Source organism: Micropterus dolomieu, linkage group LG06, assembly GCF_021292245.1.
Source record: "Micropterus dolomieu isolate WLL.071019.BEF.003 ecotype Adirondacks linkage group LG06, ASM2129224v1, whole genome shotgun sequence".
Taxonomy (NCBI): domain Eukaryota; kingdom Metazoa; phylum Chordata; class Actinopteri; order Centrarchiformes; family Centrarchidae; genus Micropterus; species Micropterus dolomieu.
In genome coordinates, this window is record NC_060155.1 from 20,314,402 (window position 1) to 20,337,484 (window position 23,083).

At 40.2% G+C, this 23,083-nt stretch overlaps 2 protein-coding genes across 5 annotated transcripts in view; one reads left to right on the top strand and one right to left on the bottom strand.

The window, feature by feature from the left end:
• Positions 1-1,849: 1,849 nt before the first annotated feature.
• On the bottom strand, positions 1,850-14,783 carry lrrc8da (leucine rich repeat containing 8 VRAC subunit Da). Of its 4 annotated transcripts, none has more exons than XM_046052863.1 (2): positions 14,673-14,783; positions 1,850-6,261 (listed from the first exon to the last, which is right to left on the bottom strand). In XM_046052863.1, exons 1-2 carry the CDS (start codon positions 14,680-14,682, stop codon positions 3,704-3,706), a joined length of 2,568 nt encoding a protein of 855 aa, XP_045908819.1. In that variant the 5' UTR covers positions 14,683-14,783; the 3' UTR covers positions 1,850-3,703. The 4 variants fall into 4 exon arrangements, with proteins under 4 accessions (XP_045908819.1, XP_045908822.1, XP_045908820.1 ...); XM_046052866.1 differs by lacking the exon at positions 14,673-14,783 and adding an exon at positions 9,688-9,709; XM_046052864.1 differs by lacking the exon at positions 14,673-14,783 and adding an exon at positions 9,124-9,377.
• A 546-nt stretch (positions 14,784-15,329) lies between these two features.
• The window catches only part of gtf2b (general transcription factor IIB), a 13,722-nt gene continuing 5,968 nt past the window's right edge, over positions 15,330-23,083 (top strand). Inside the window, exons 1-4 of the mRNA XM_046052868.1 lie at positions 15,330-15,377; positions 18,107-18,219; positions 20,496-20,629; positions 21,052-21,198. Coding sequence (XP_045908824.1) covers positions 15,361-15,377; positions 18,107-18,219; positions 20,496-20,629; positions 21,052-21,198 — 411 coding nt within the window. The 5' untranslated portion in view covers positions 15,330-15,360. The remainder of the gene's footprint in view (positions 15,378-18,106; positions 18,220-20,495; positions 20,630-21,051; positions 21,199-23,083) is intronic.

Consider the following 23,083-nt stretch of genomic DNA (forward strand, 5'->3'; position numbering starts at 1 on the left):
TTTCGACAGTTTAACAAGACTTGTAGACACTATATACTGATTAATATAACATTTATTCAATGTTTTTATTTTCCAAATATCCATAACTAAAGGAGATATTTATCAGTTAACAAGAAAATCTATGTCAAGTTACAGAACAAATGTTTTTTGTTACAGTTAACTGTTACTAATTGTACCAAGTTTAAGAAATGTTGTTACAGTATCAAACTTAAATTTAACCCTCTTTTCTTTTAAATAAGAAAAATAATATTTATGAAAATACGGGAAATTCCTGAATGTATTGTAACAGTTTGTTTACGTGAAAAACCCAAAAAGTTTTCTTAAGATAACAGAAATGTTATGGTTATTCACAGCTACAGGTTTTTCATGTTATTTTACATTAGACATGTAAAATTCACACAATCTGTGAAATAAAAAGGAATAAAACTGTCAAAGTACAGTTTGTTTGTTTTTTACAGTGCAGTAAAGAGCATTAACTGAAATGTGAATTAGTCTAAAGTGAATGATCATAAACACACTGTAGCAGGAAAGAATGAGCAGTAGTATGTGCCAACACATTTAAAACCAGGATAGGATATCTCAAGGAAAATGTACATCAGGAAAAGTTCCAAATGCAAATGGACTGGAAAACATCTTGAATGGTCTGACAGGAATCATAATCCTGGCAGAAATATCTTCTGTGGGATCATATGGATGACTGAACGCAGGATCTTTATCATGTTAACATTAGACATCTGGTGAAAAAGATTTCGGATTATGTGGGTTAAGCCTCATAAACCTGAATTAATGTCAGGACAAAGTTTACAGCTTCTTTACAGCCAGTGAGCTGGAAACACATTCTGTGGACTGTGTTGTGTTCTGTGGAGTTTCTACAACTTTTAAATGTTTGATTTTAGAATTAGCAGGTTGGGGTCACCCTATTCCCCATGAATCCCTGAGGTCAGTGAAACTTTGTCCACTCTCTGCCTCTAAATAACACTAACAAAAGATCCTTGGCTCAGGGATCTCTCTATAAAACTTTGGTTGAGTATACCTTTTTCACAACAGGCATTTTGACTTATCAAACACAGGTTAAACTTATAAGATAATTAATTGCTGCATTGTAATGATTGCTGAGATGGAGGCATTGTTAATGTCATTAGTTCAGCCTGTGTATTTCCTGCTATGACAAGTCCAAATCTCAGCTGGAAATAAGGCCTGTGAATCTGATTCACTTGGGAACGATAATGGCAAAAGTGTTCTGATGTTAGCAAGACTATCAAGAGTCAGGTTAGAAAGACAACAAAATTACATGTTAAGTGCAATACAGAGAGACTTTGACAGGAACAAAAAGAAAACTGGGGACTCTCATCAAATAAATCCATGAAAAAGCCAGACTTTCTCTCGTGTCACTTGTTTATAGCCTATAGTAACCTATGTCTAAGCTATGTGTTCTGTGTCAAACCTCAAAAATTAATACAGTTTAACTGTTGTTCTTGATGCAGCTAATGTGTGTAGGTGGAAGGCATGGCATTTTTGTTTGGGTTTTATTTTTTGCTGCTAGTTGGAGGCATGAAGGACAAAGTTACCACTTTGAATGCAAATGTTTTGATGTTTAAATTAAAGAATAAAGCCTAAACTCCCCAAAATCAAATGTAGCTCTATATACTTTAAATAAATAAAAAAGAAGAGATTTTTCATTGAGGCATCATTGTTGGTTTTCAGAGAATTCACTTAAAGACATTCTAGAAATCTGATACTAAGTTTTAAGAACTCCAAAAAGATGCATTTGTGTCCATTTTTTTGTGCCATTCAGACTACAGTAATGTTTAGAAGAGTATGCCTGAAGTAGATGAATAACAATTAGACATTCATCTAAAATCCTGTTTTATTGTGCCATAAAGTTGTGAACTTTGAGCGTAGAATCACCAGGGTGGTACAGAAGCTCTGAAGAACACACACACACACACACACACACACACACACACACACACACACACACACACACACATATATATATATATAGGCCTACACAGAAATGCATTGAGAAGAATGAAGGCAGACATGTTTGTCGTCATTACACGATTCTGACATGTAGAATAATCACTCCTACATGTAACCACTTTTATAACACATTTCAAATTGTAAAGCATGATTAAAAAAAATAGTTAACAGATTTCCCTTTTAACAGATCACGTTGGTCTTAGGACATGTTATCACAAAAGACATTCATCAAGCCTTAAATCAATCACTAAGTTTAGTGCATGTGCAATTTATTACTATAGGCCTTAGTATATAATCTCTATAACATCAAGGTGAAGGTTCATTTCTGGTGCGTAGTCTTTAGAGTTTCACAACTCTAAACTCATTCAGTCAGCTACAAGACATTGAGGAAAATAAAAGGTCAAAGGGGACCCATTATGCTGATTTCCAGCTCTATATTTTTACTCTAGGATTCCACTACAGTAGCTTTGCACAATTCACAGTTCAAAAAAATCCTCATTTATCTTATACTGGCCCTTTTATGTTGTCCCTCAGTTTATCTTCTGTCTGAAACAAGCCGTTTTGGCTCCTGTCTCTTTAAGGGCCTCCTCCCTAAAAGCCCACTTTCTCATCTGCCAACTTCTGGAAACCTGCTGGGGGGGCAGCGCCAAGTGTTGTGAGATGAGCACCGCCCGCAAGGCCTCATCCTCTTGCATATGAAAGCTACAGTAACTTATCTTGGAAAACAGCAATATAGGGCACTGAATTTGATAAATTTACCGTTTATCAGCCCACAAATGAGACAAGGATTATAAAACAAATATTAATCTTAAATATTTTACGGAGTTTCTAAATGTACAGATAGCATTAAAGTAGCCACTAACTGCAGTACTGGAAAAGCTGCTGTGACACGAGCGGTCGAGTAGCAGATGACCGTAAGGACACAGCCACCAACATGACATCAGCCCGGCCCAAAAGTAGAAGAAAATATTGGAGATCTAGTATTCAGAGAAGTCTAAAACCTGAGATTTTTACTCACAGGGATTCCTTTTTTATTTCTTTACCTCATTATTTGAAACTTTGGCCAGATTTAATATGAACATCCAACATTATAACATTATAATCATTTATGAGCACTAAGGAAAAGCATAATAGGTCCACTTTAAATAATTTCAACAAAAGTTAAGAACTACCAAAAAAGAGGTGTTGCATTTTGTCCTCTTCTATGACATGTAGAATTTGCTCTGTGAATAGAGTCTATATGAAAAACTGACACGAAAACATGAAATATTCATATTTGGCCGTTTGCTTGTGAAAGCCCTCACTGTAAAAAAAACAAACGCAATAGCAGCAGTTAAGGCAAAAAGATTGTTCCCAATGGTTACACTTATACCTGAGTACCTAAAACAATAATGACAAATTTACATACTGTGTCATTGGAGGAAACAGTTTTGGTCTAGAGTGTTACATAAGGAAGCTAAATTTCTAATGTTTTGTCACTCAAAGCTATGGAAAGCTAAATCCACAAAGTTTGCTGAATTAGATACATAGTATACTCAGCAACAAAGAAAAGCCGTACCGTTTTAATACATAAGCAACTAAGACAAGCCATTAAAATAATCAAGAAAATGCATTCATTTTTAGGTATACCACAATTATAAACAGTCTACTCTTACATCCATTACACAGGCTTGTCATGAATCACCAGAGGTGCCCGCCTGTCTGAGAAGTGTTTTTTGTGCTATAAGCCACTGGTAAAGGACACGTTGGTCTCTTGGCCGATACTCTCCTTAGCTTCCACAGGGAGTGTGTCAAAGAGATGGTCTTCTACAACCAGGCCATTTTTGCGCAGCAGGCGGCACATGCCTAGCTGGGCGGGCAGTCTGTCCAGACAGTTTCCTCTCAGCTCCAGGTGAGTGAGCTGGACCAGTTGACCCACAGCCTCTGGCAGCACGGTGAGCGCATTGTTCCCCAGACACAGCACCTTGAGCTTGGTGCATCTGAACAGAGGCTTGGGCAGCACCTCCAGCTTGTTGGAGTTGATGGCTAAATGCTGGAGGTTGTGGAGGATCCCCACATCTGGAGGCAGCACTGTAATGGAGTTGTGTCCCACGTCCAAGTACCGCAGTTTAGGTAGAGTGAACAAGGCTGGAGGCAGGGACTCAAGTTTATTGTGAGAGAGGTGGAGAGACTCCAGAGACTTGACGTGGCCGATGGAGGATGGGATGGTGATAATTTTGTTGTGCCACAGTTTGAGGCACGTCAGCCTCTTGAGGTGCTGGAAGCTGATGATCTCCTCTATGGTTCGGATGTTGTTAGACTTCAGGTCAAGTTCCTGTAAGTTTATCAAGCTGAAAATAGCATGGGGAATCCTCTCCAGTTCACAGCTGTGCAGCTCCAGATCAATTAGACTTGTCATTTTTTTAAGACTATTTAGTACTAGCAGTTTTATACCATCATTGTGCACCACTAACTTAAGCAGATGTGGTGATAGCTCTGTGATGTTTGTGGGCATTTTGGTGAGGTTGCTCTTCAAGCATAATGTCTTTAAATGCCTCAAGTCTCGCATGGACTCTAGGCCAATCATTTTGTTATTTTCTGAGCTCAAGTTGCCGATTAAGTTAAGCTCCCTCAAACTCCTCAGCAAATACACCCATGTTGGGATCTCGGCAACATCAGTGAACTTGACATGAAGGCACCGAAGATGGTCACGGAGGAAAGCGAAACCTGTCTGCTCTACTTTGGCCGGGCAGTGGCAGAGATGCAGCTCCTGAAGGCTGGTCATTTGGGAGACCTTTGCTGAGAACCTCACTTCAGGAATCAGCTCCAGTTTCAGCACTTCCAAGTCCGTGAGGTCAAACACTGCATTCGGGAGACCAGAAAGCATGAACAGGTGCAGCTCCAGTTGGTCCTGTGCGTTACGGGTCACAAGCTGCCTTAGTTTTTCAAAGGTCCACTCGTGATTGAGGCTGATCTCCCTCAGCTTGTTTTCACTAACCTCAGACAAAAAGACACCAAAGCGTTTGGAGTAAAGCTGGTCATACTGGTCAACCATGTGTAAGAGAAATGCAAAGTCATTTTTGACATCAGGAATGTCGCTAAAGCTGCTCTCTTCCCGGACCTTCTCGAATGAGTACTCTTTCAGGGGTCGTCGAAACACCCAGAAGAGAGAGTACAGGCACGCCATCCCGTAGATCAAAATCAAAGCCATGTAACTAATAAGCAGCTTGTTTAGCATGAAAGCCATGTTGTGTGTACAGAAGAACTTCCTGTATCCTATTAGCTGTTTAATATTAGGTTCACAATGATGCCTAAAATTTATTTTAGCAATAAAAGTTGAAGTGTAGGACAATATCAAAATAAACTTGACAGTTTTGACAATGGTCTGTGCTACATAAAGCTTGTAGATGAAATCACTGTCCTCCACGTGAGCTCTGAATTTTCTTACTTTCTCAAACAGGGCTTTGGCCTGCTCCCCATCTTTTTTGTCCAGGATTGTCATACTACTTGGGACCTCTGCGATGGGCTTATCTGCAGAGAACTTCACCCCGAGCATGGGAGTGGATGGGCTTGGGCTTTCATCCTTACCCTCTAACGATACCTGCTTTGGTGCTGAGGAGGTGCCGGTCAGCCTCTGTTTATTCTCTTCAGAGTCCTCACAAGCTGTTTCAGACAAGGCCTTTGTAGTCCAGGGAGACTCAAAACATCTACCCAGAATAGAAACAAAATGCTCAATCTTTGAGCTCGTTTTGGGGTATTTGAACCAGAAATTGCTACTGACCATGAGAACAATGGTGTGGATGAGGGTGAGGTATGGAAAGTACTTGGAATACCAGGGCAAGGCTTCATGGTAACATATTTGGTTGATGAAGATATATTGTTGATAGTCTAGGTTGGTCTGGACCCCTGTAGGTTGAGGTTGATTGGAATATTTCTTTGCCACCACAGGAGTGTGTTGTTGTGCGACGTGGATTTCATTGACAATTTCGTCCGGTAAGTCCTTAGAGACTAGGGGCATGGTGGTTCCCACAGGGGCCCTTGTGGTGGCTGATGAGGCTGCTTCCTGTGCTTTCTGCTGCGGGAACGAGTTAGGTGTAGCTCCTGAGGTCTCCTCTGGGTCCTCCAGACACGGAAGGCAAGACACCTGGTCTTTGGTGATCTGCATAGTCATGGCGAATATGGCCAGCATGAGCATGACCAGTCCCAGGTAGTCCATGAAGACGTCCCACCATGGTTTTAGGATGCGGTACGTCGGTTGGATGTCATTCAAGGATGCGACCTCCGTGAGTGTGAACATTGCTGCAACAAACAGGGGAGAGCCAGTTTATCTACTACTCTAAGTAGTTTTATAATTAACTACTGTTACACTATAAATGTATGAAAAGGTTTGACTAAGTAATTTATAGATGAAACAGTCAATTAATTGATTAGCTGATCAACAGAAAACTAAGTGTCAAGTATTCTGATAAACAATTCATTGTTTGCTTAAATAATTTTTAAGCAAATATTCCAAATACTCTATTCTCTTGTCCTGGTTTCACCAATGTGAGGAGCTAGGCTTTCTCTGTTTTATATCATTGTAAACCGAATGTCTTTGGACTGTTGATCAGATAAAACATGACATCTGAAGACATCGCCTTCAAAACCTGCGATGATAGAACAAACAATACATAGAGAAAATAATAAACAAAAATAATCTACAATGAAACTATCGCTTATTGCTGCCCTACAACTTATGTTTAGTTTACCAAAGTCTGAACCAAAACAGTGTATGACTGCTTTTTACTGTGCCCTTCCATCTTGAGTAATCTTTCAGAGGGAAAAAAGGAAAATGTAAAAATAACATTCAACATGAGTTTCAAGAGCACAAACCTAGACCAGGAAGTTAAAGCTTTCTGGGTCAAATCCATAGCAGGTTGCCAAAAGTGGAGAGCCACGTCGTACTCCCTGCTAAAGCTGCTAGAGTAACACACGTAACCCCCAGCTGTACTCTGTGTGAACATGTACTGTTGTGAAGCAATCATTTTATCAATCAGTAATGTTTTAATGATGTTTAAGCACAGAGCCAGGGTTGTGCTAAATCCAGACTTATTACAACATGTTGCTGTTGGAACAGGGCAAAGTCCTTTGACGTGGGCATAAGTCTACCAACTCTTTTAAGATGTTTGGGACACATGTTTCATTTAGTGAAGCACCGTGTTTTCTTATTCAGTGGATGTGACACTATCTGTGTTGTGTGGATTGCGCACAGAATTTGAGCATTTATAAGAAGAAAATATATATTTGACTTTATGACTTTTTTAATGTCGAGGTCTTAGTGTTTTTTTTATGTGGTAGATAATTTGCCCATTTGGGCAAACCTTTTCCCATTTTATCAGAATTTTCTAGAGGCCTCAGCTGTTTTCCACATTATGGTACATTTAAGAGCAGCAGCAACAGATTGAAACGAGGACCTAGCTGCAGACGTAAAATGGCGAACCTCCGCAGTTAACAGGAAATCACGTGACCTCAGCAGCAGAAGTTGGTCTTTCTTTGGGTTCATTTTGGACTTTGCAATTAAACCGCCCCTTCAAAAATCAACAAAGTCAAAGCAGCTTTTCTACTGTTGACAGGGCAAATTTCTTGCCCAAGAGTATTGCATGTGAAGTAATGGTGTGGCGCAAATTTTTGTAAGTTTCAGTGGGTCTTCACAAGAACCTGACCAATGAATCAGTGGGCTGAGTGCGTGTCTCACTCAGTCTTTAATAACCAAATTAAGTAGATCTTCTCCTTCTGCCTTCTTCATCCTAAAAATCTTATTTTTGAATTCTCAAATAACAGCATACACTTCTAAAACACAATATCTGCCAGGCTTTATTACTGGGTAATACCGATACTTTCTTGTTTTGAGGAAACTTAAAAGTTTTGTCTTCTCTCAATGTGACTTGAAAGCAATCTGACATGGTGTGAGCATGTCAGATTGCTTTCTACTACTACACAGTAGCACGCTTGGTGGTTACTGTATAGCTGATGTTATATTGGTGTTTTCTCATGGCGCTATAATATTCAATCACTGGCTATTTCACGGAAGACACTTTGACATGTCAAGTGTGTGAATAATTCAATAGATGACGGCTGAATTTCATTTAGCTGCTTCAGTTTCAGGGTCCTGCCATTGTGCATACTGCCTCACTGTCACGGCTCACTGGGACACCTGAAAGGCCAATTTTCAACAGTCTGAACAGTCCTGACAGTCCCTCTCTTGCTGCCCTGTACAGACAGACAAGGTGCTAACAGCTTGGCTCCTCCTAATGAGCACTGGGCTCCCATAAAAACATGATTTTTTTTAATTTTGGGAGTCTCTAAAATATTATTTATAATAATATTATAAACTATTTTTTCCCATGCATTTCTATTTTTTGTATCTTGATCGTCATGGGTCATGCGTAAAAATGAGTCTATGGTAAAAATAGGTTATTATTGATGATTGATTTATCACTTCAGTTCAATTCACTTCCAAGATCCAAGCATGCATGGCACTCTCAAGGATTGTCTCAAGGATCAGGAAAAAAAACGAACTTTCTTAGTCTCACTCTACACTCTAAGTCCCTTTCGCAAGTTTCAGCCAAACACCCTTTATTACTAACAAAAAAGACAAAAGACACGGAAGTAGCCCATAGAGTTCGCACACTGAGATAGACTACATTAAGACGCACCTGCCATGTGATAGTTTAGTGTAAGTTAATTAAGATAAATCATACGTTTAAAAATGGCCACCATGGTGTTATGAGCCCCAGGCAGCATGGAAATAGGTCACAGACTGGCCATGTGGAAAACCGCCTGTATGCATGCTTATAATGCATTTTATAATCACACTTCTCAGCCACAAGAGGAAATAGGATATTTTTATGGGTTCATGGTGAAACGTTTTTCCCCGCGTGGGGAGTTCTTGCGCAGTTAAGATATCTGTTGGTGTGCTGCTGTCAGGTGACTTGTTGAAACATGTGAAATTGAGAATCAGCAAGTGTCCCGGCGTTAAACATACACACCAGGTAACTGGTTTCTTATTTCCTCGACCACCCGGGACGATGCAGTCTAATATCATATTTATTATTAGTATGGTCTACATACATTTTAAAGTAGGCTATATCGTTAAAACATAGTGAGGGCAAATATACTTACTGCCTGTATGACGTTATCTCAATCCAATTATTTCTTCCTCAGCCTGCATGCCACTTTTCGCTCTGCTCCTCAGGTGCGCCTCTAACCTAATTTCTTTGCCAGGTTTAAAACTGTGGTAATGACGCTGGTCTGTAAAACAAAGCTCTGGAGAACATTTGTTCTTGACAGCACGTTTTGTCGGCTGCATCACTCATACCTGAGCCCGCGGTACGCCGGCTGCCTGGCCGTGCGTTAAAAATATGCGCAGACAAACCTCCAGTGCAATGTATTTCTGCGAAAAGACACAACCAATATGGAGCCGCACAGAGGGCTGTTATGGGCGTTATGCATGTTGTTATGTGTGCTTCTCATTGGTTGATGACATTACGGCAACTTCCCGAAGACACCGCCTGCGAGCTTATCTGATGCTGCGTTCAAAGCGTGTGGGACAAAGTGGTACAGACAGAGCGACACGCAAGGGCTGGGCTGAGAAAGAACCGAAAGTTTACATTGATCTTAACGTTGGTCTTATTGTGACCCCAGCGGTCTGTGCTTAGAGGGATAATTTAAGTGTTATGTTTTTACCTTCATTTGCCCGGACAGGTCGATAGATGGGTTACCCTGGATAGCCTACCACGTTTGCCCCCTGGGGGCCACATTTTTGTTCCTAGGATGGCAAACACATGACCCGCCCTGATCTGCCTCTGACTGGCTAGTACTTGTTGTATTTGTTGGTTGGGTTGGTTAGGTTTAGGCAAGAATTGGTTAGGATTTGAATAACAAGGTAAGCCAAACAAGTACAAGTTTGTAGGCTCCACCCCACCTGAATTAATCTGTACCATAGAAATGTGAGGCATGTTCAGTGCCCTTTATTAAAATATTAATATAGATTAGATTAGGCTTTATTGTCCCAGAGGGAAATTCTTTTTCACAACACTGTACACTAACAATCAACATTCAATATTATCCTCCACACATATCATTTTCCAGCAAATGTACACCACAAACAACATACTACAACATCAACAGACAGGACAGGTTAATGCAAGACTCCAGTGTCCTCGTCGAGACACCTTGTTTAGGGCCTACCTGGCTGTCTGCCTGCCTAACTGCACAAAATGTATTTTAGGGGAATGGCTTTGGAGGGAGGCTTGTACAGAGGGGGTGGAAATTCTTTCCATTGGCCTTTCAAAATGTGGCTGTCTCTTGCTAGTTTCTCCACTCCAACGTTACCTGCCCCCCAGCTTTAAAATATTTGTTTAGACCCACTGCTGCTGTAACTTTCCACCAAGGTTTGTGTGTAGGGAACTTAAAAAACTAAGGAGTACAAGGGTCACAAATGTAGAAAACAAACGTTTTAGCAGGTAGCCTATATTGCAAGTCTTAGAGAATTAAAACGCCTGGCCTATAATATATTCAGTACAAATTCAGAAAGTGAAACAAATGAGTCGTATTACAGACCAATAACCTGAGCTCTCATGTCTACTGTGTTCCCAGAGTGACTTGAACACAACACCAGCTTCCACTTCTTTGTTTCAGTCCAAGACACCATACAATGCTTCATGGTGTTAGCTGAAAGAACTTAGCTGACTAATTAAGACTTCCCATATGTGCCCTTTTGCACATGACACATGTTTGACATGCTGCATTGTGTTGTTACGGGTAAACAAAACTGTTAACAGGTGCACAGATAAGGCAACATTCTATCTATCTTTCTTTCTTTCTTATTGGTATTGACAAACTCAACAGTCAATAGGACCCTGAGTGCTGAACTCATGTATTATTTCCAGCTCTTTCTGGATTTGGTAGATGATGCACTGGGAGGAGGAAGTATCTCCTCAGTTGCAACCCAGACAGGTTTCAACCGGTCCTGGGCTGCTGGCTGCTGGCACTCTGTTCTCACTCACACTACCCTTGTACTTTGCAAGGAAGAAAAAAAAGCTAAACTTGTACTTTGAGAACAAAGCAGCCACTGGGGTATATAGTGTAATAGTTGACCCCTGAAGAATACCAAAGAAAGACAGAGTGGACAAAGTGTATGAGAAAAGTAGAGGATTATAAGATTGCAAACCCACTTAACTTTCTGACTTCTTAGTAGACACTTCTCAGTGATTTTGGAGGAATGCATTATTGTGGCAATGTATTATTCATAATAATGTTTTTATATGATATAAATGCTGATGTTAATTTGGGCAGTGGCCTTATTACAAATCCTACAGATGTTTATGGTTGTGGCCTGACATCTGGTTGTTGTGGTGAGGTAAAAGACAAAGGTATAAAGATGTTCTAATGGTTTGGTTTGTTGTCACACTGGTTGGCTGTGGTGATACTGACAGTTGGGGCTTCCTGTCTATAACCAACAGCTGAGGGCCCCAGATACCCCTGGCAACCAGCACAGTGTGTTGAGAATTGGCTCAGTGGAATATAAATTATTCAGCATGGGCCTCCCTCTCAGATTTGTAATGAATACACCGGGTAGAATCACACCCACAAACATTAGGCGGCGGTTTAACAGCACATCAGATACCCACACATGAGGTCACTGTGTGGAAAATAAACTGTCGCTGAAATGTTGACCAAAGCCACAAACCAACAACAAACTGGTTTCTATGATAATTAATTTCCTGTGAGCATGAAAAGCACTTATCTCACCCACACACACACTGGGGTAGGAAATTCAGGATTAGGTTAGTAAGTGTTGGGCATGTAGTAGGGAGGGTTAGTCATTTGCGAATTAAATGTACTCAATAGTTACTCAGGTATAGTTAGACCAGAGAAGGCGTGTGTCAAATTACATAGACTGCTTCAGGCGTCTGCAAACAGCCTGTCCGCTCGTGTCGTGATCCTTTGTTATTACTTAACATAGAGTAAGAGAGATGAAGAATGATGATGTGGTGTAATGTGAAGCAGTTGGGAAATAATGAATAAACAACTCCTGAGGCATTGAGGTAGTCAGTAACGTGTATGTATTTGCATAAGTGTTTGGAACACATGCATAGGGGACTCTGCTTGCTCTCATTTAGTTTGGTCTACCTGTGATGTCTTTCATAATTAACTATTTATGCAAGTTTTGCTTCCACAGGCGGCACAGTCAGTCCAGCAGAGGTTTTGCATTGTCATGGTGCGCACATCTGCTCATCATTGTTCCCTAATTGGCAGGAATGAATAAATCAATCTGGGTGTTGCTTATCATTTGCAGTGCTGATGAGATGGCCACATCCGGGCTGTTTTTCACCAAGTCAGAATCAGACATCCACATCACAACCAACTGCCAACACTTGCCAGATGTCGGATTAGATTTCCCATCTACTCAGCTAAATGTGACTGTACTCTGTGGAGGGTCATTTTATATGATCTTAAAGATAAGAAGTCCAATTTGTTTGACCACTGAGTGAGAGATCAGTGCCGAATAATCTGTAATGACTAATCGCTGTAATCATCATCCTGGAACAATATCGGCATCACTGCTGAGCCACAACCTGGCACACATTTTTTATTTTAGCTCCACCTGCTGTTGTCTTGAAGCACACTGTGATTCTTGACTTATACTACTTTTGAGGTAATAATAATGCATTACAATAATTCATAGTTAACTTATTTTTTCAAAGAAGTTTTGTACGAAATGTGTAAATGTTATATAAAAATAAACATATTTTGCCAGACATACTATAAGTAGCGGGGAAATTATGTTTATATGATAGATATTTCATAGAATTCTATTCATTTGCAGACAGATTTGTTATTCTTTTACCAAAAAACCTGACCTAATAAATGACTCTTTGTGGCGCATGTGGCTTCCTTCACTGGCCTGGATATGCAGAGGAGCAGAGCAGTCGCAGGCTGGTACAGAGTCAGAGACACAGACAGGCACAGTCAGACACTCAAAGGCCTTTTTTTTTATCAGTTGACCTCTGGAGGATAAATTTTAAATAATTTAAAGTATTTTCCAAGGAAGTCTCCTGAATAAAACAATGTAAATTAGTACTACAAACACAATTTTTATTATTAGTCCTATTATTATTGTCATCATCAATATTGTTATCATTAGAAGTACTAGTATTAATTTTTATTGATATCTGTACCACTACCACTATTACTGTTGTTTTGCTTTTCTGTGTGGTACAGTAAGTACACAGCAGGTACACTTAACATTAAAAAATCTGAAATATATCTACAGGCAAACGTACACTTCAGTACACACTCAGTTAAGTTTCAAATGATAAATGAATAATCCATGACAATTCAGTTCAATTTAAATAATTCTATTTTTAGGAAATGCTCATGTTCCCTATTAGCATGTCATATAGTTCTTTCCATGAACCTTTCTAGGAAATAATTTTGAAATTACTTTTACTTAGAACCCATCTTTAAACAGATCTTTAAACAGTGTTTTGAAGAACTCTTCAAAGCTGAGATATATGACCAGGGGTTTGGGGGTCCTCCCCCAGGAAACTTTGAGCATTAAAGGGGCATTATGGAGTTTCCAGCGGCTACTAGCGGTGCGGTTCTAAGATTGCAACCAGGCGTGTGCTCGTACGCGTGCTCGCAACACAACCAGTTTCATACAGAAATACCACAATAAACGCAGGAACACCAGCATGCAGGCTGTGGCTTTTCTCCAGACATGTTCAGGCTCTGTTACTTCAACGTTCCCATCTCAGAGGCAGATCAACACTGGCTCCGTAACGTTACTTCATTCAGCGCAGCTAGCTGCATATCGGCACAATACTCCCGAAAAAAGGCAGAGTGACAGCGGCTATAGAGAGACAGGGAGAACAGACAGAGCTGGAAACTCAGGTAAACTCCACTGCAACGTTACAGTAATAGTTTTATCAGCTGCAGGTTGAACTAATTCATGCTCGTTACATGATCACGGTACATTTACTGCATTTAGCTGACGTGCTACAGAGTTAGCTCGCCTGCTGCTTTCAGTAACTATCTTTACTATCTGTGAATCTGTCACCGGAGGCTCAGCAATGTCAGCACAGCTAAGTTACATGTATCGGATGATAACGAAACGGTTAATGAGCTGGACTGGACATTAAACCGAGATTGTGTCACACTTTATAACAGTTAGACCGCAGTAAGTAACTTTACTGTAACTAGTGATAGTGGATGGCTCTTCCTCTGGGTTGTTGTGGCCGTTTTCGCCGGTTGCGGGTCACGTTAGTTACAGCGACTGAGGTGGAGAAACGTTATTGGTAAATCCCACAGACTGTAATGTTATATAAAAACCACAATAAAACTAAACTGAACGTTACGAAGCAAACAGCGGAAGGTCCGAGCTACTGTAGCGTTAGCTGGCTGCTCCTGGCTGCACCACTATAGGCTAACGTTAGTAAACAAATCGCTCCACATTTGCTTTTTGCCGTTTCATCCTTTCTTGCAGGCTAAATCAACAGTGATACACAGGATAGTAACATGGGTCGCGTTAGTTGGTGAAGTAATATGCAAAGCTAACATTATGTAAATTTTGCACCGGATAACATGAGCAACTGCTCATTAGCCTGCGAGCTAACGTGACTTTCTCTGTGTTTCTGCAGCTTTACTAATGCTCACTTTGTTCTTACTCGACATCATTTGAACTGCAGCGGTGCTGTCGCTGTAGTACGAGAGAGGCTAGGGAGCGTGCACAGGGCTGAGTCCGACCCCGAGACCTCATATTCAAAGCAGAATAGTGGGTGGTGCGGAGAAAACAGGCGTGTGCTTCATTTCTAAGTGAGTTTTGAGCCCATTGACAATAAGGCAATGAAAATTTGATTGATTTCATTGAAAAACTTACATATAGCCCCTTTAAACACTTAATTTCCTGCATTCTGGTGACTTTTTCTTACCAATGTGTGGTGGAAATGTTTTCCTTTATATAAAGGGAAACACAAAATTCAGGTGACAATTCAAAATCTAAAAGTCTAACAGAATATAATGCAGTAAGGCTCTTAGACATTCTCTGCTGCTTTCAGATATGTTTTCTCATGTAATATCATCCATGCAGGCATGATTTAGTCCTCCCTCTTCTGTTGTCCTGTTCACAGGGAGAGAGCGTAAACCTTGGCCAAAAAGAACCTGTATCAAGAAGTTGTTAAAGTTACTGATCGATTCACGTTTTTAGTTAATTTTATAATCAGTAGTGGGCGGAGGTTTGAACTAGTTTGGACCTAATGGCTTCCCGTACTGCGACAGACACGTGATCATAAAAAGTTATAAATAGAGGTGGTGCGTTCAATTGTTTCTTTGACACATAACAGAGTGAGGAGTAACATGGCGTCGACAAGCCGGTGCGTAGCAACTATAAATATTCTACATCTTCCTTTTTTCATGTGTGGTTCCCAGAATGTGATTTTGTAAACAGTGTGGAGTTAGACATGGAGAGATACGCTAATACAAGTTTAAAAACATCACGCCCTTGTTCGCTCCGTTATGCGTAACGTTACGATGTGCTAGGTAACAGTTAGCTTAACCAGCTAGCTGGTTGGATGGATGTTGCCAGAAGTCGCTGTCTGCTTCGCCGTTATATTCACACACACCGATGTGCTGCTGATCAGTAGCTTCAGCTGATCATCACGTTAACGTCGCTTCGCTTAGTGGGCTTGTTTTGCCAAGTTACTAGCTTTGTTGCGTTTACAACATTGCTACAGCTGTGTAGTATGAAGCTGAAACTTGTGCTAAGGTAGTAACTTGCAGTCTCATTATTGGCACTAGCGGTCTGTGGGCAGCACTACATCAGCGCTCCTTTGGTTTGTCAACACATGCAAATGTTTTGTGTGCAGCTTGCCAACATTTACGCAACATTAGTCAACTGAAGCTTCTTTGAGGTTCGTACACTGGGCGAAAGGACCCCGGTTGTAGTTGGGCACGCTGAGTGTTTGCTCACATCTGGTGTTCACCGCTGTCAGATTGAGGGAATATTTGTCTTATTACGATGTAAATGTAAAGGAGGAAATGGAAATGCAGAATAATACTGGTATGCTATTGACGTAACTCCCATTAATTCGTTATTGTTGGATTTAGTCCAGGATTCAAAGTAAGCTTGTATTGTTGTTATTATTATTATTACATAAATATTGAAACGATTACAAACTATTGTAAGCACAAATATTATAAAGACGAACTATTTTGATAAGTGATTAATTGTTTAAGTTAGCTTCAAACAAAAATCTCTAATAAGTTATAAATCCAGCTGTTATACTTAATTGTAGATTTATTATCATGGGGTTGTTAAAGCATTTTAGAACTTTATTTTACCTTGAAGTCCCATTGAGATTAAAATTTCTCTTTTACAAGAGAGACCTGCCCAAGGTAGCAGCCATACAGAAAAATGCAACATACACATGACAAAATAAACAAGAACCCCCCCCCCCCAAAAGAACAACTTTTCAAACACAATGGTTTCTCAAGAAAATCAGCCATATGCCTCCCTCACCACATTTTTTGATTTCCTTATATTCATCAATGAGTATGCACTTCTCCAATTTTAGATATTTCCATATTCCATGCCCATGGTGCAGAATGAAAATGCAAGCTGGTAACTACCAGAGTTGAGACAAGCTGTAAATTGAGTAACAAACTGTGATGAACTTGTTTTCACTGTTTTTGACATGTCACAGACTAAACAATTAATCGAGAAAATAATTTGAAGAATAATCAATAATGAGAATAATTGTTAACTGCCGTCCTAATGAAGACACCAATGCTTTTTTTACTACCTGCTGCTGTTTAGCTTTGCCTTCAGGCGGCTTGATGTTTGAGCTTTTGACACAGAAACAGGTCATGTCATATTCAGCCACGATTAAGGATTAATACGACAGGACCTGTTTGACAATGACCTGTGTTGATCTTTGGTATCATGATCCTTTATGTCCAGATTAACATATTGACACTGCCCCCACCAGCTTCAGCCAGGTTGTTTGGCCCATCAGTTGGATCAATATCCATTATAACATAAAGCAGTTACTTTGTAAAGATGTGTTGGTGGTAGAATATTCATTCGGGTTTTTCTTCTCTGCAACAAAATAGGGAAGGTGAAGAGAAAATGTAAAACACATCTGGATGATGTAACATGATTTTAAATGTCCCTGGAGTATTTAAGGGAAATTAGCTTTTCCTCATTAGAGACCGGGGTCACACTCTCTACGCTATGTTGGTCCGTCTTCATTTTACTCCCTAGTAAACTCTTATTGAAGAAAAATGTTTAAGGAAACTCAGGATGTCTTAAGCAGCAATATTTATTGAAGCCTGGCTGGGTAGACTGGCACCAGCCGTTCAAGGTGAGAACATAGTGTGTGTGTATATAGGGATGGGCAATAAAACAATAATGATAATTATCGTGATATAATCTTCCTCAATAACAGTATAACCAAATGTTCAGTAAATGTTTGATTTAATTCATTTGAATCACCAAAGAATTAGCACTTATTTTTTCTTTTAAGATATTTATTTTGTTGAGGAGAAAGGACTGAAATAAGATTTTACTTAATTTTACTCGCACATATTTGCCCAACCCTATGTGTATAGTATCAATCCAAATCTGAAGATTGCCTCTTGGTCCACAATATTTAACCCTTTGCTATCCCTTACAGGGTCATTCTTTGCTGGCCTAAATATATGTTTATCCATCCTACTGGAAGCAAGACTCAAATGCATTACCTGAGTCATGTTGGGATCTTGAGGTCACACGTATTGCATTCTATAACAGTCGGTCTGCAAACATCTATGACTGAAGAAGTGCTCCATATCTCCTGTCCTCGCCTGCTTAGACAACAACTCGTTCCTAATCTATGCAGCCGACGTCATGCAACCGCAAACGAAAAGACAGCAGCTGAACTGTTGCTGGAGAGACAGAGGTCATTCTGTTTCTGTTTCTGCATGTGTCCCGAACGTGACATGTATGACCCAGTCCTCACCTTTTCCCACACTGAGCCCACTGAGGAAAATTCCCTCACGCTCACTTTCCTGTCTATTTCTTGCCTTTTGAGCTGTTTAATGAACTGTTGTTTCGCTTCTGTAGCGGAGATGGCCTGGCCCTTCCCAGAGTTCAGTGTCCCAACCACCCTGATGCCATACTGGTGGAGGACTACAGAGCCGGGGACATGATTTGCCCTGAGTGCGGCCTTGTTGTAGGTCAGTATATACTCTAAGAATGCATGCGCTTTTGAATCAAAGAGCCTTGCATGTTAGAACACATTGTTCCTTTCCATGTCGGTTTCCTGTGCTTGTTTCTTTATCTCTACTTGAACTTTGTCATAATCAGAGAATCAGACTCATCAGCGCACACTAAGGATTTCCTGTCTGTATTTCAAATGATTCTACACGTGAACATCAGCTGAGTTGACATCAACAGTTTGCAAAGTGTGAAGCTAGAATCTGGAACCCTGTAATAATTATTTCTCTATTATGCCATTCAACCTGCTTCTGAATGTTAATCTGCAGGATCTAGCAGCCGGTCTTTGCTTGTTTATGTTTTATTCAGCCAGATCACAAAAATAATACAATTTTACATATTGTCATATAGATACTGCTTTTGTTGAAGTTTTGACATTTCTGCTGCAGACACTTCTTTCCCCACTGCTTTACAATTGAGGCAAATATAATTGTTGTGGTGTCTTGAGCATATAAAAGCTACATTTAAAAAATGTTTTATTCCAGAGACGGTGAGCATATTATTCTGGATAATCCTAAAAACCTTGGTGTGTTTTTCATTGGCTTAAAGTAACAAGTGTTCATTGTAATTTAACTGATCTGACCCTTTAATTTATTACTGAAGCCAACACCTGCGTACATTCAGTGTGAGGTTAGAAGAACATTGACATAAAAAATGTTTTTTAAGATTGAGCAGAGGGCAGTAGGGGTGGTGAAAATGAAGGAAAAGAAACTACCATCAGAGAAGACTTTTGAACAAATGTTTACAATATTTGTGTAAGTCCTGTCTTGTCAATCACTGTCATCATTTATCGTTGAGACACAATGTGTATGAAGCAAAAATCCTGTTAACATGTGATACGGACTGCAAGACAGAGCTGTAGAGAAGAGCTCCTCTAATGAGCCCCCTGAGCAAAGACCCAGGTCTGTGATGCAAGATGAAGTGCCCTCTGTTCCTGCTCCCTTTGGCTGGCCTCTAAGGAGATGAATGTCACTTTGCCTCTAGATATTAGAAAGACTGATGGATGGTTAAAAAGAACCCTAACAAGATTAAATCACAAATCTAATCCTCGACCGTGCTATGCAGTATCAAGAACAGACAGTCATGATGACTGGAAGAAAATGATGGCCCTGTTCAGACAGTATACCCTGCCTTTTATCCTTTGTACATCTCAGATTTGATGCAGTGAATGTCTGTTTGGATCATATTTTATTATGTATTTCTGCCTCAAAGGATACAGTAATGAGAAAGAAGAGGGAAGGGACAATGTGTTAAATGATTGAGCACGATACTGAGAATACACTAAAGTAAAATGTAAAGTGTGCTGAGGACAAGCTGTGGACTGACGGTACAAGAGGATTGAGACAATTTGAGACTTAGACACCTGAAGAGGTGTTTGCAAGAGGGGCTGAATATGGCACCATCTTCTGGTTAATTATTCCAGGGGGATGTAATACAGCCAGACAGAAGAACACAACAGATGGTTTTTCTTTTTTTTTGAGCACTTAGTGTTTGTGCAGGTGACTTACAGAAGTTTTAACAAAATCTGTCATGTTTGTTACCGTTACTACCGTGTTACATTTGTGAAATTGAGTCTTTTGTGTTTGTTGTTACGTTTCACTCCTTGTGTTTCTATCAATCAAGAAAGCTAAAGAAACCTGTTTCAGAGCAAAAGCATCAATATGAAAGATTGTAAAGTTGACATGGAAAAAACAGAAGACAGATGTTGGTTTAAATTGTATTGAGCTGAATTTGGTCTAACTACGGGGTATCTAGTCTGAAAAAGTATTAAAACAAAAACCCAGGGTCGTGATGTTATTGAAAAGCAAGATATAAGTCCTTTTTTTAATGTATTTTTTGGGCCTTTTTGCCTGTATTATCGATAGGATAGCTTAAGACAGACAGGAAATGTGAGACAGAGAGCATGACATACAGCAAAGGGCCATGAGCTGGACTCAAACCCAGGCCGCTGCGGTAAGGATTCGTACACTGTGCGTGCAGTCTACCAGGTGAGCTAGCTACATGCCACATGTTAATTCACAGTGATGATGTTGGTCCCTAGGAGAAAAACTTCAGGATGAAGATAAGTTTGGATGGATTTCACATTTAAAACAAAAACACTTGTTGACATAATCAATAAATAATATTATGTCCGTGCTGCCAATTAAAGGTCTTGTGCTGGCTTTTTGCTTTTTCCACATTTAGGTTTTAATTTCTTATATTTCTTGTTTATTTTGTCCAAACCATTTCTCCTCAGGTGACCGTGTAATCGATGTTGGCTCCGAGTGGAGGACGTTTTCCAATGAGAAAGCCCTCAAAGATCCATCCAGAGTGGGAGACGCCCAGAACCCACTGCTCAATGGTGGCGACCTAACCACCATGATCAGCAAGGTGAGAGACTGTTGTCACCGTTAAAAATGAGCCTTATTCAGTCCGTTCTGTTGTAAATGACAGCTGTTTCAAGATGTTGGTATTTGCCCTTCAGATGATTGGAAGGAAGATATTTAAGCAACAATTACCCATGTTAAAATATACATGTACAGGCAATGGTGTGCAGAAACATTCATGCTATTTAATTGTTTTTGTTTTGATATTAATATCAGCATTTACAGCATTTATATTATTATTTATTATTATATTACTATTATCTGATACAGATTTCTATACTGAGTTTGGGTCTGAGAGTGATGCAGAAACATTGGTGTCACTGTGTTGTAACATGTGCTGCACGAGAGAACATGCTATCTCAGTAAACCACATCCTCAAAGTTTCTCAAAAGGATAATGATAAACATCCTCTTGTTTCCACCACAGGGAACAGGCGCAGCTAGTTTTGATGAATTCGGTAACTCCAAATACCAGAACCGGCGGACCATGAGCAGCTCCGACCGCGCCATGCTCAACGCCTTTAAAGAAATCAGCACCATGGCAGACCGCATCAACCTGCCAAGGAACATCATAGTAAGTGTTTAAAAAAAATCAGATTCTGTAATGTGCCTTTGGAAAGGTTAAGGGCCAAACAACAGCTGCCACATCACTCACTCTGTCTGTGTGGTCTGTCCTTCAACCCTGCTCTCTACCTGATGGGGTTCAGACACTACTGGCATTTAGTGACTAGGGGCCTCATGTATAAACGCAGCCAACACACAAAAAGTTTATGTACGCTGGTAGTCACACACTCGTGGGATGTATAAAAATGAACATGACACGAGAATGTGCGGACACTCAGCAAACTTTTGTCTGGCTCTTTTAGTAAACTCCAAAGTGCCAAAACTCACCAAATGTTTCAAAATAGTGTTTCCATTTCTGTTACTGTTCATATGCCGATGAAGTAGTCAATCAAAAACCTAATTATGTCCATTAATACACAATAAAAGTTTGATCATGTGAATGTGAGCGGAATAGATAATGATGGCTCTCACAAACTTTAATTTCACTTCATATCACACACTATCACTTTAACATTTAAACAGCAGTGTTATTTGTACTTGCGCTAGTGAGCCATAACTATTCAATACTGCACCAGCCAAAAGCCAGGATCATATCAGGTGGCAGGATGCAGGCTTGCCTTTCCCCAATATATTAGACGTGAATTTAGCTACTGAGTCCTTTTCAGATTCGCCTAACTGATGGAATTATCGTCATCGTAAAAATCTGAGATAACATCATATACTTCATCAAATAGCATTAAAGAATTGCAGAAGAGAGCTCCTCTATGCATATATCACCTTTTATTTTTCAGTTTAGTTTTCATTTGTAAACACGCTGCAGTGAACAGAGTATGCTGTCAGGAGCACAGAGCGCACTGAGACACAGATCTGCAATCTCACCCGGCACATCTTCATCACCTGCACATATGGGCTGTGTAAATTAAAAATGTCTGGAAATAAAGCCAGGGACAGCTCTCACACAATCACTACTCTCCATCCTCATTATCAGTCCTCATAATGCAGGCCAAAACGACATTAAAAAATGGGTCACCTGTCAAACCTCAATCTTCAAATGATCTCCCAGAGTGGGGGAAACCACTGACTGAAGGTGTGAAGCATAATCTGTATGTTTGCTGTAAACATACAGACACTGCGTGACACTCGTGCGTAATGCTGCATGGCTGCGCAATGGCACTGCAGAGAAGAATTAGAGAGTGTCCATGAAGATTTCCTAGCCCATGATGACTGGCTAATACTTCGATTTAGATTCCCTAGAGTCGTGCTCTTGGATATGTGTGCTGAAGTGGGTCCAGCATTTGACAGACCAACCTGGCGTAACCGTGCCATCCCGGTTCAAAGACAAATAAGCTATAACCACTGTTTCTGGCAGTCGGTTTTTAGCAGTGGCAGCCGTGTGTGTGTGCCTGATGGGAATCAACAATAGGCTATATACACTCACCTAAAGGATTATTAGGAACACCTGTTCAATTTCTCATTAATGCAATTATCTAATCAACCAATCACATGGCAGTTGCTTCAATGCATTTAGGGGTGTGGTCCTGGTCAAGACAATCTCCTGAACTCCAAACTGAATGTCAGAATGGGAAAGAAAGGTGATTTAAGCAATTTTGAGCGTGGCATGGTTGTTTGTGCCAGACGGGCTGGTCTGAGTATTTCACAATCTGCTCAGTTACTGGCATTTTCATGCACAACCATTTCTAGGGTTTACAAAGAATGGTGTGAAAAGGGAAAAACATCCAGTATGCGGCAGTCCTGTGGGCGAAAATGCCTTGTTGATGCTAGAGGTCAGAGGAGAATGGGCCGACTGATTCAAGCTGATAGAAGAGCAACTTTGACTGAAATAACCACTCGTTACAACCGAGGTATGCAGCAAAGCATTTGTGAAGCCACAACAC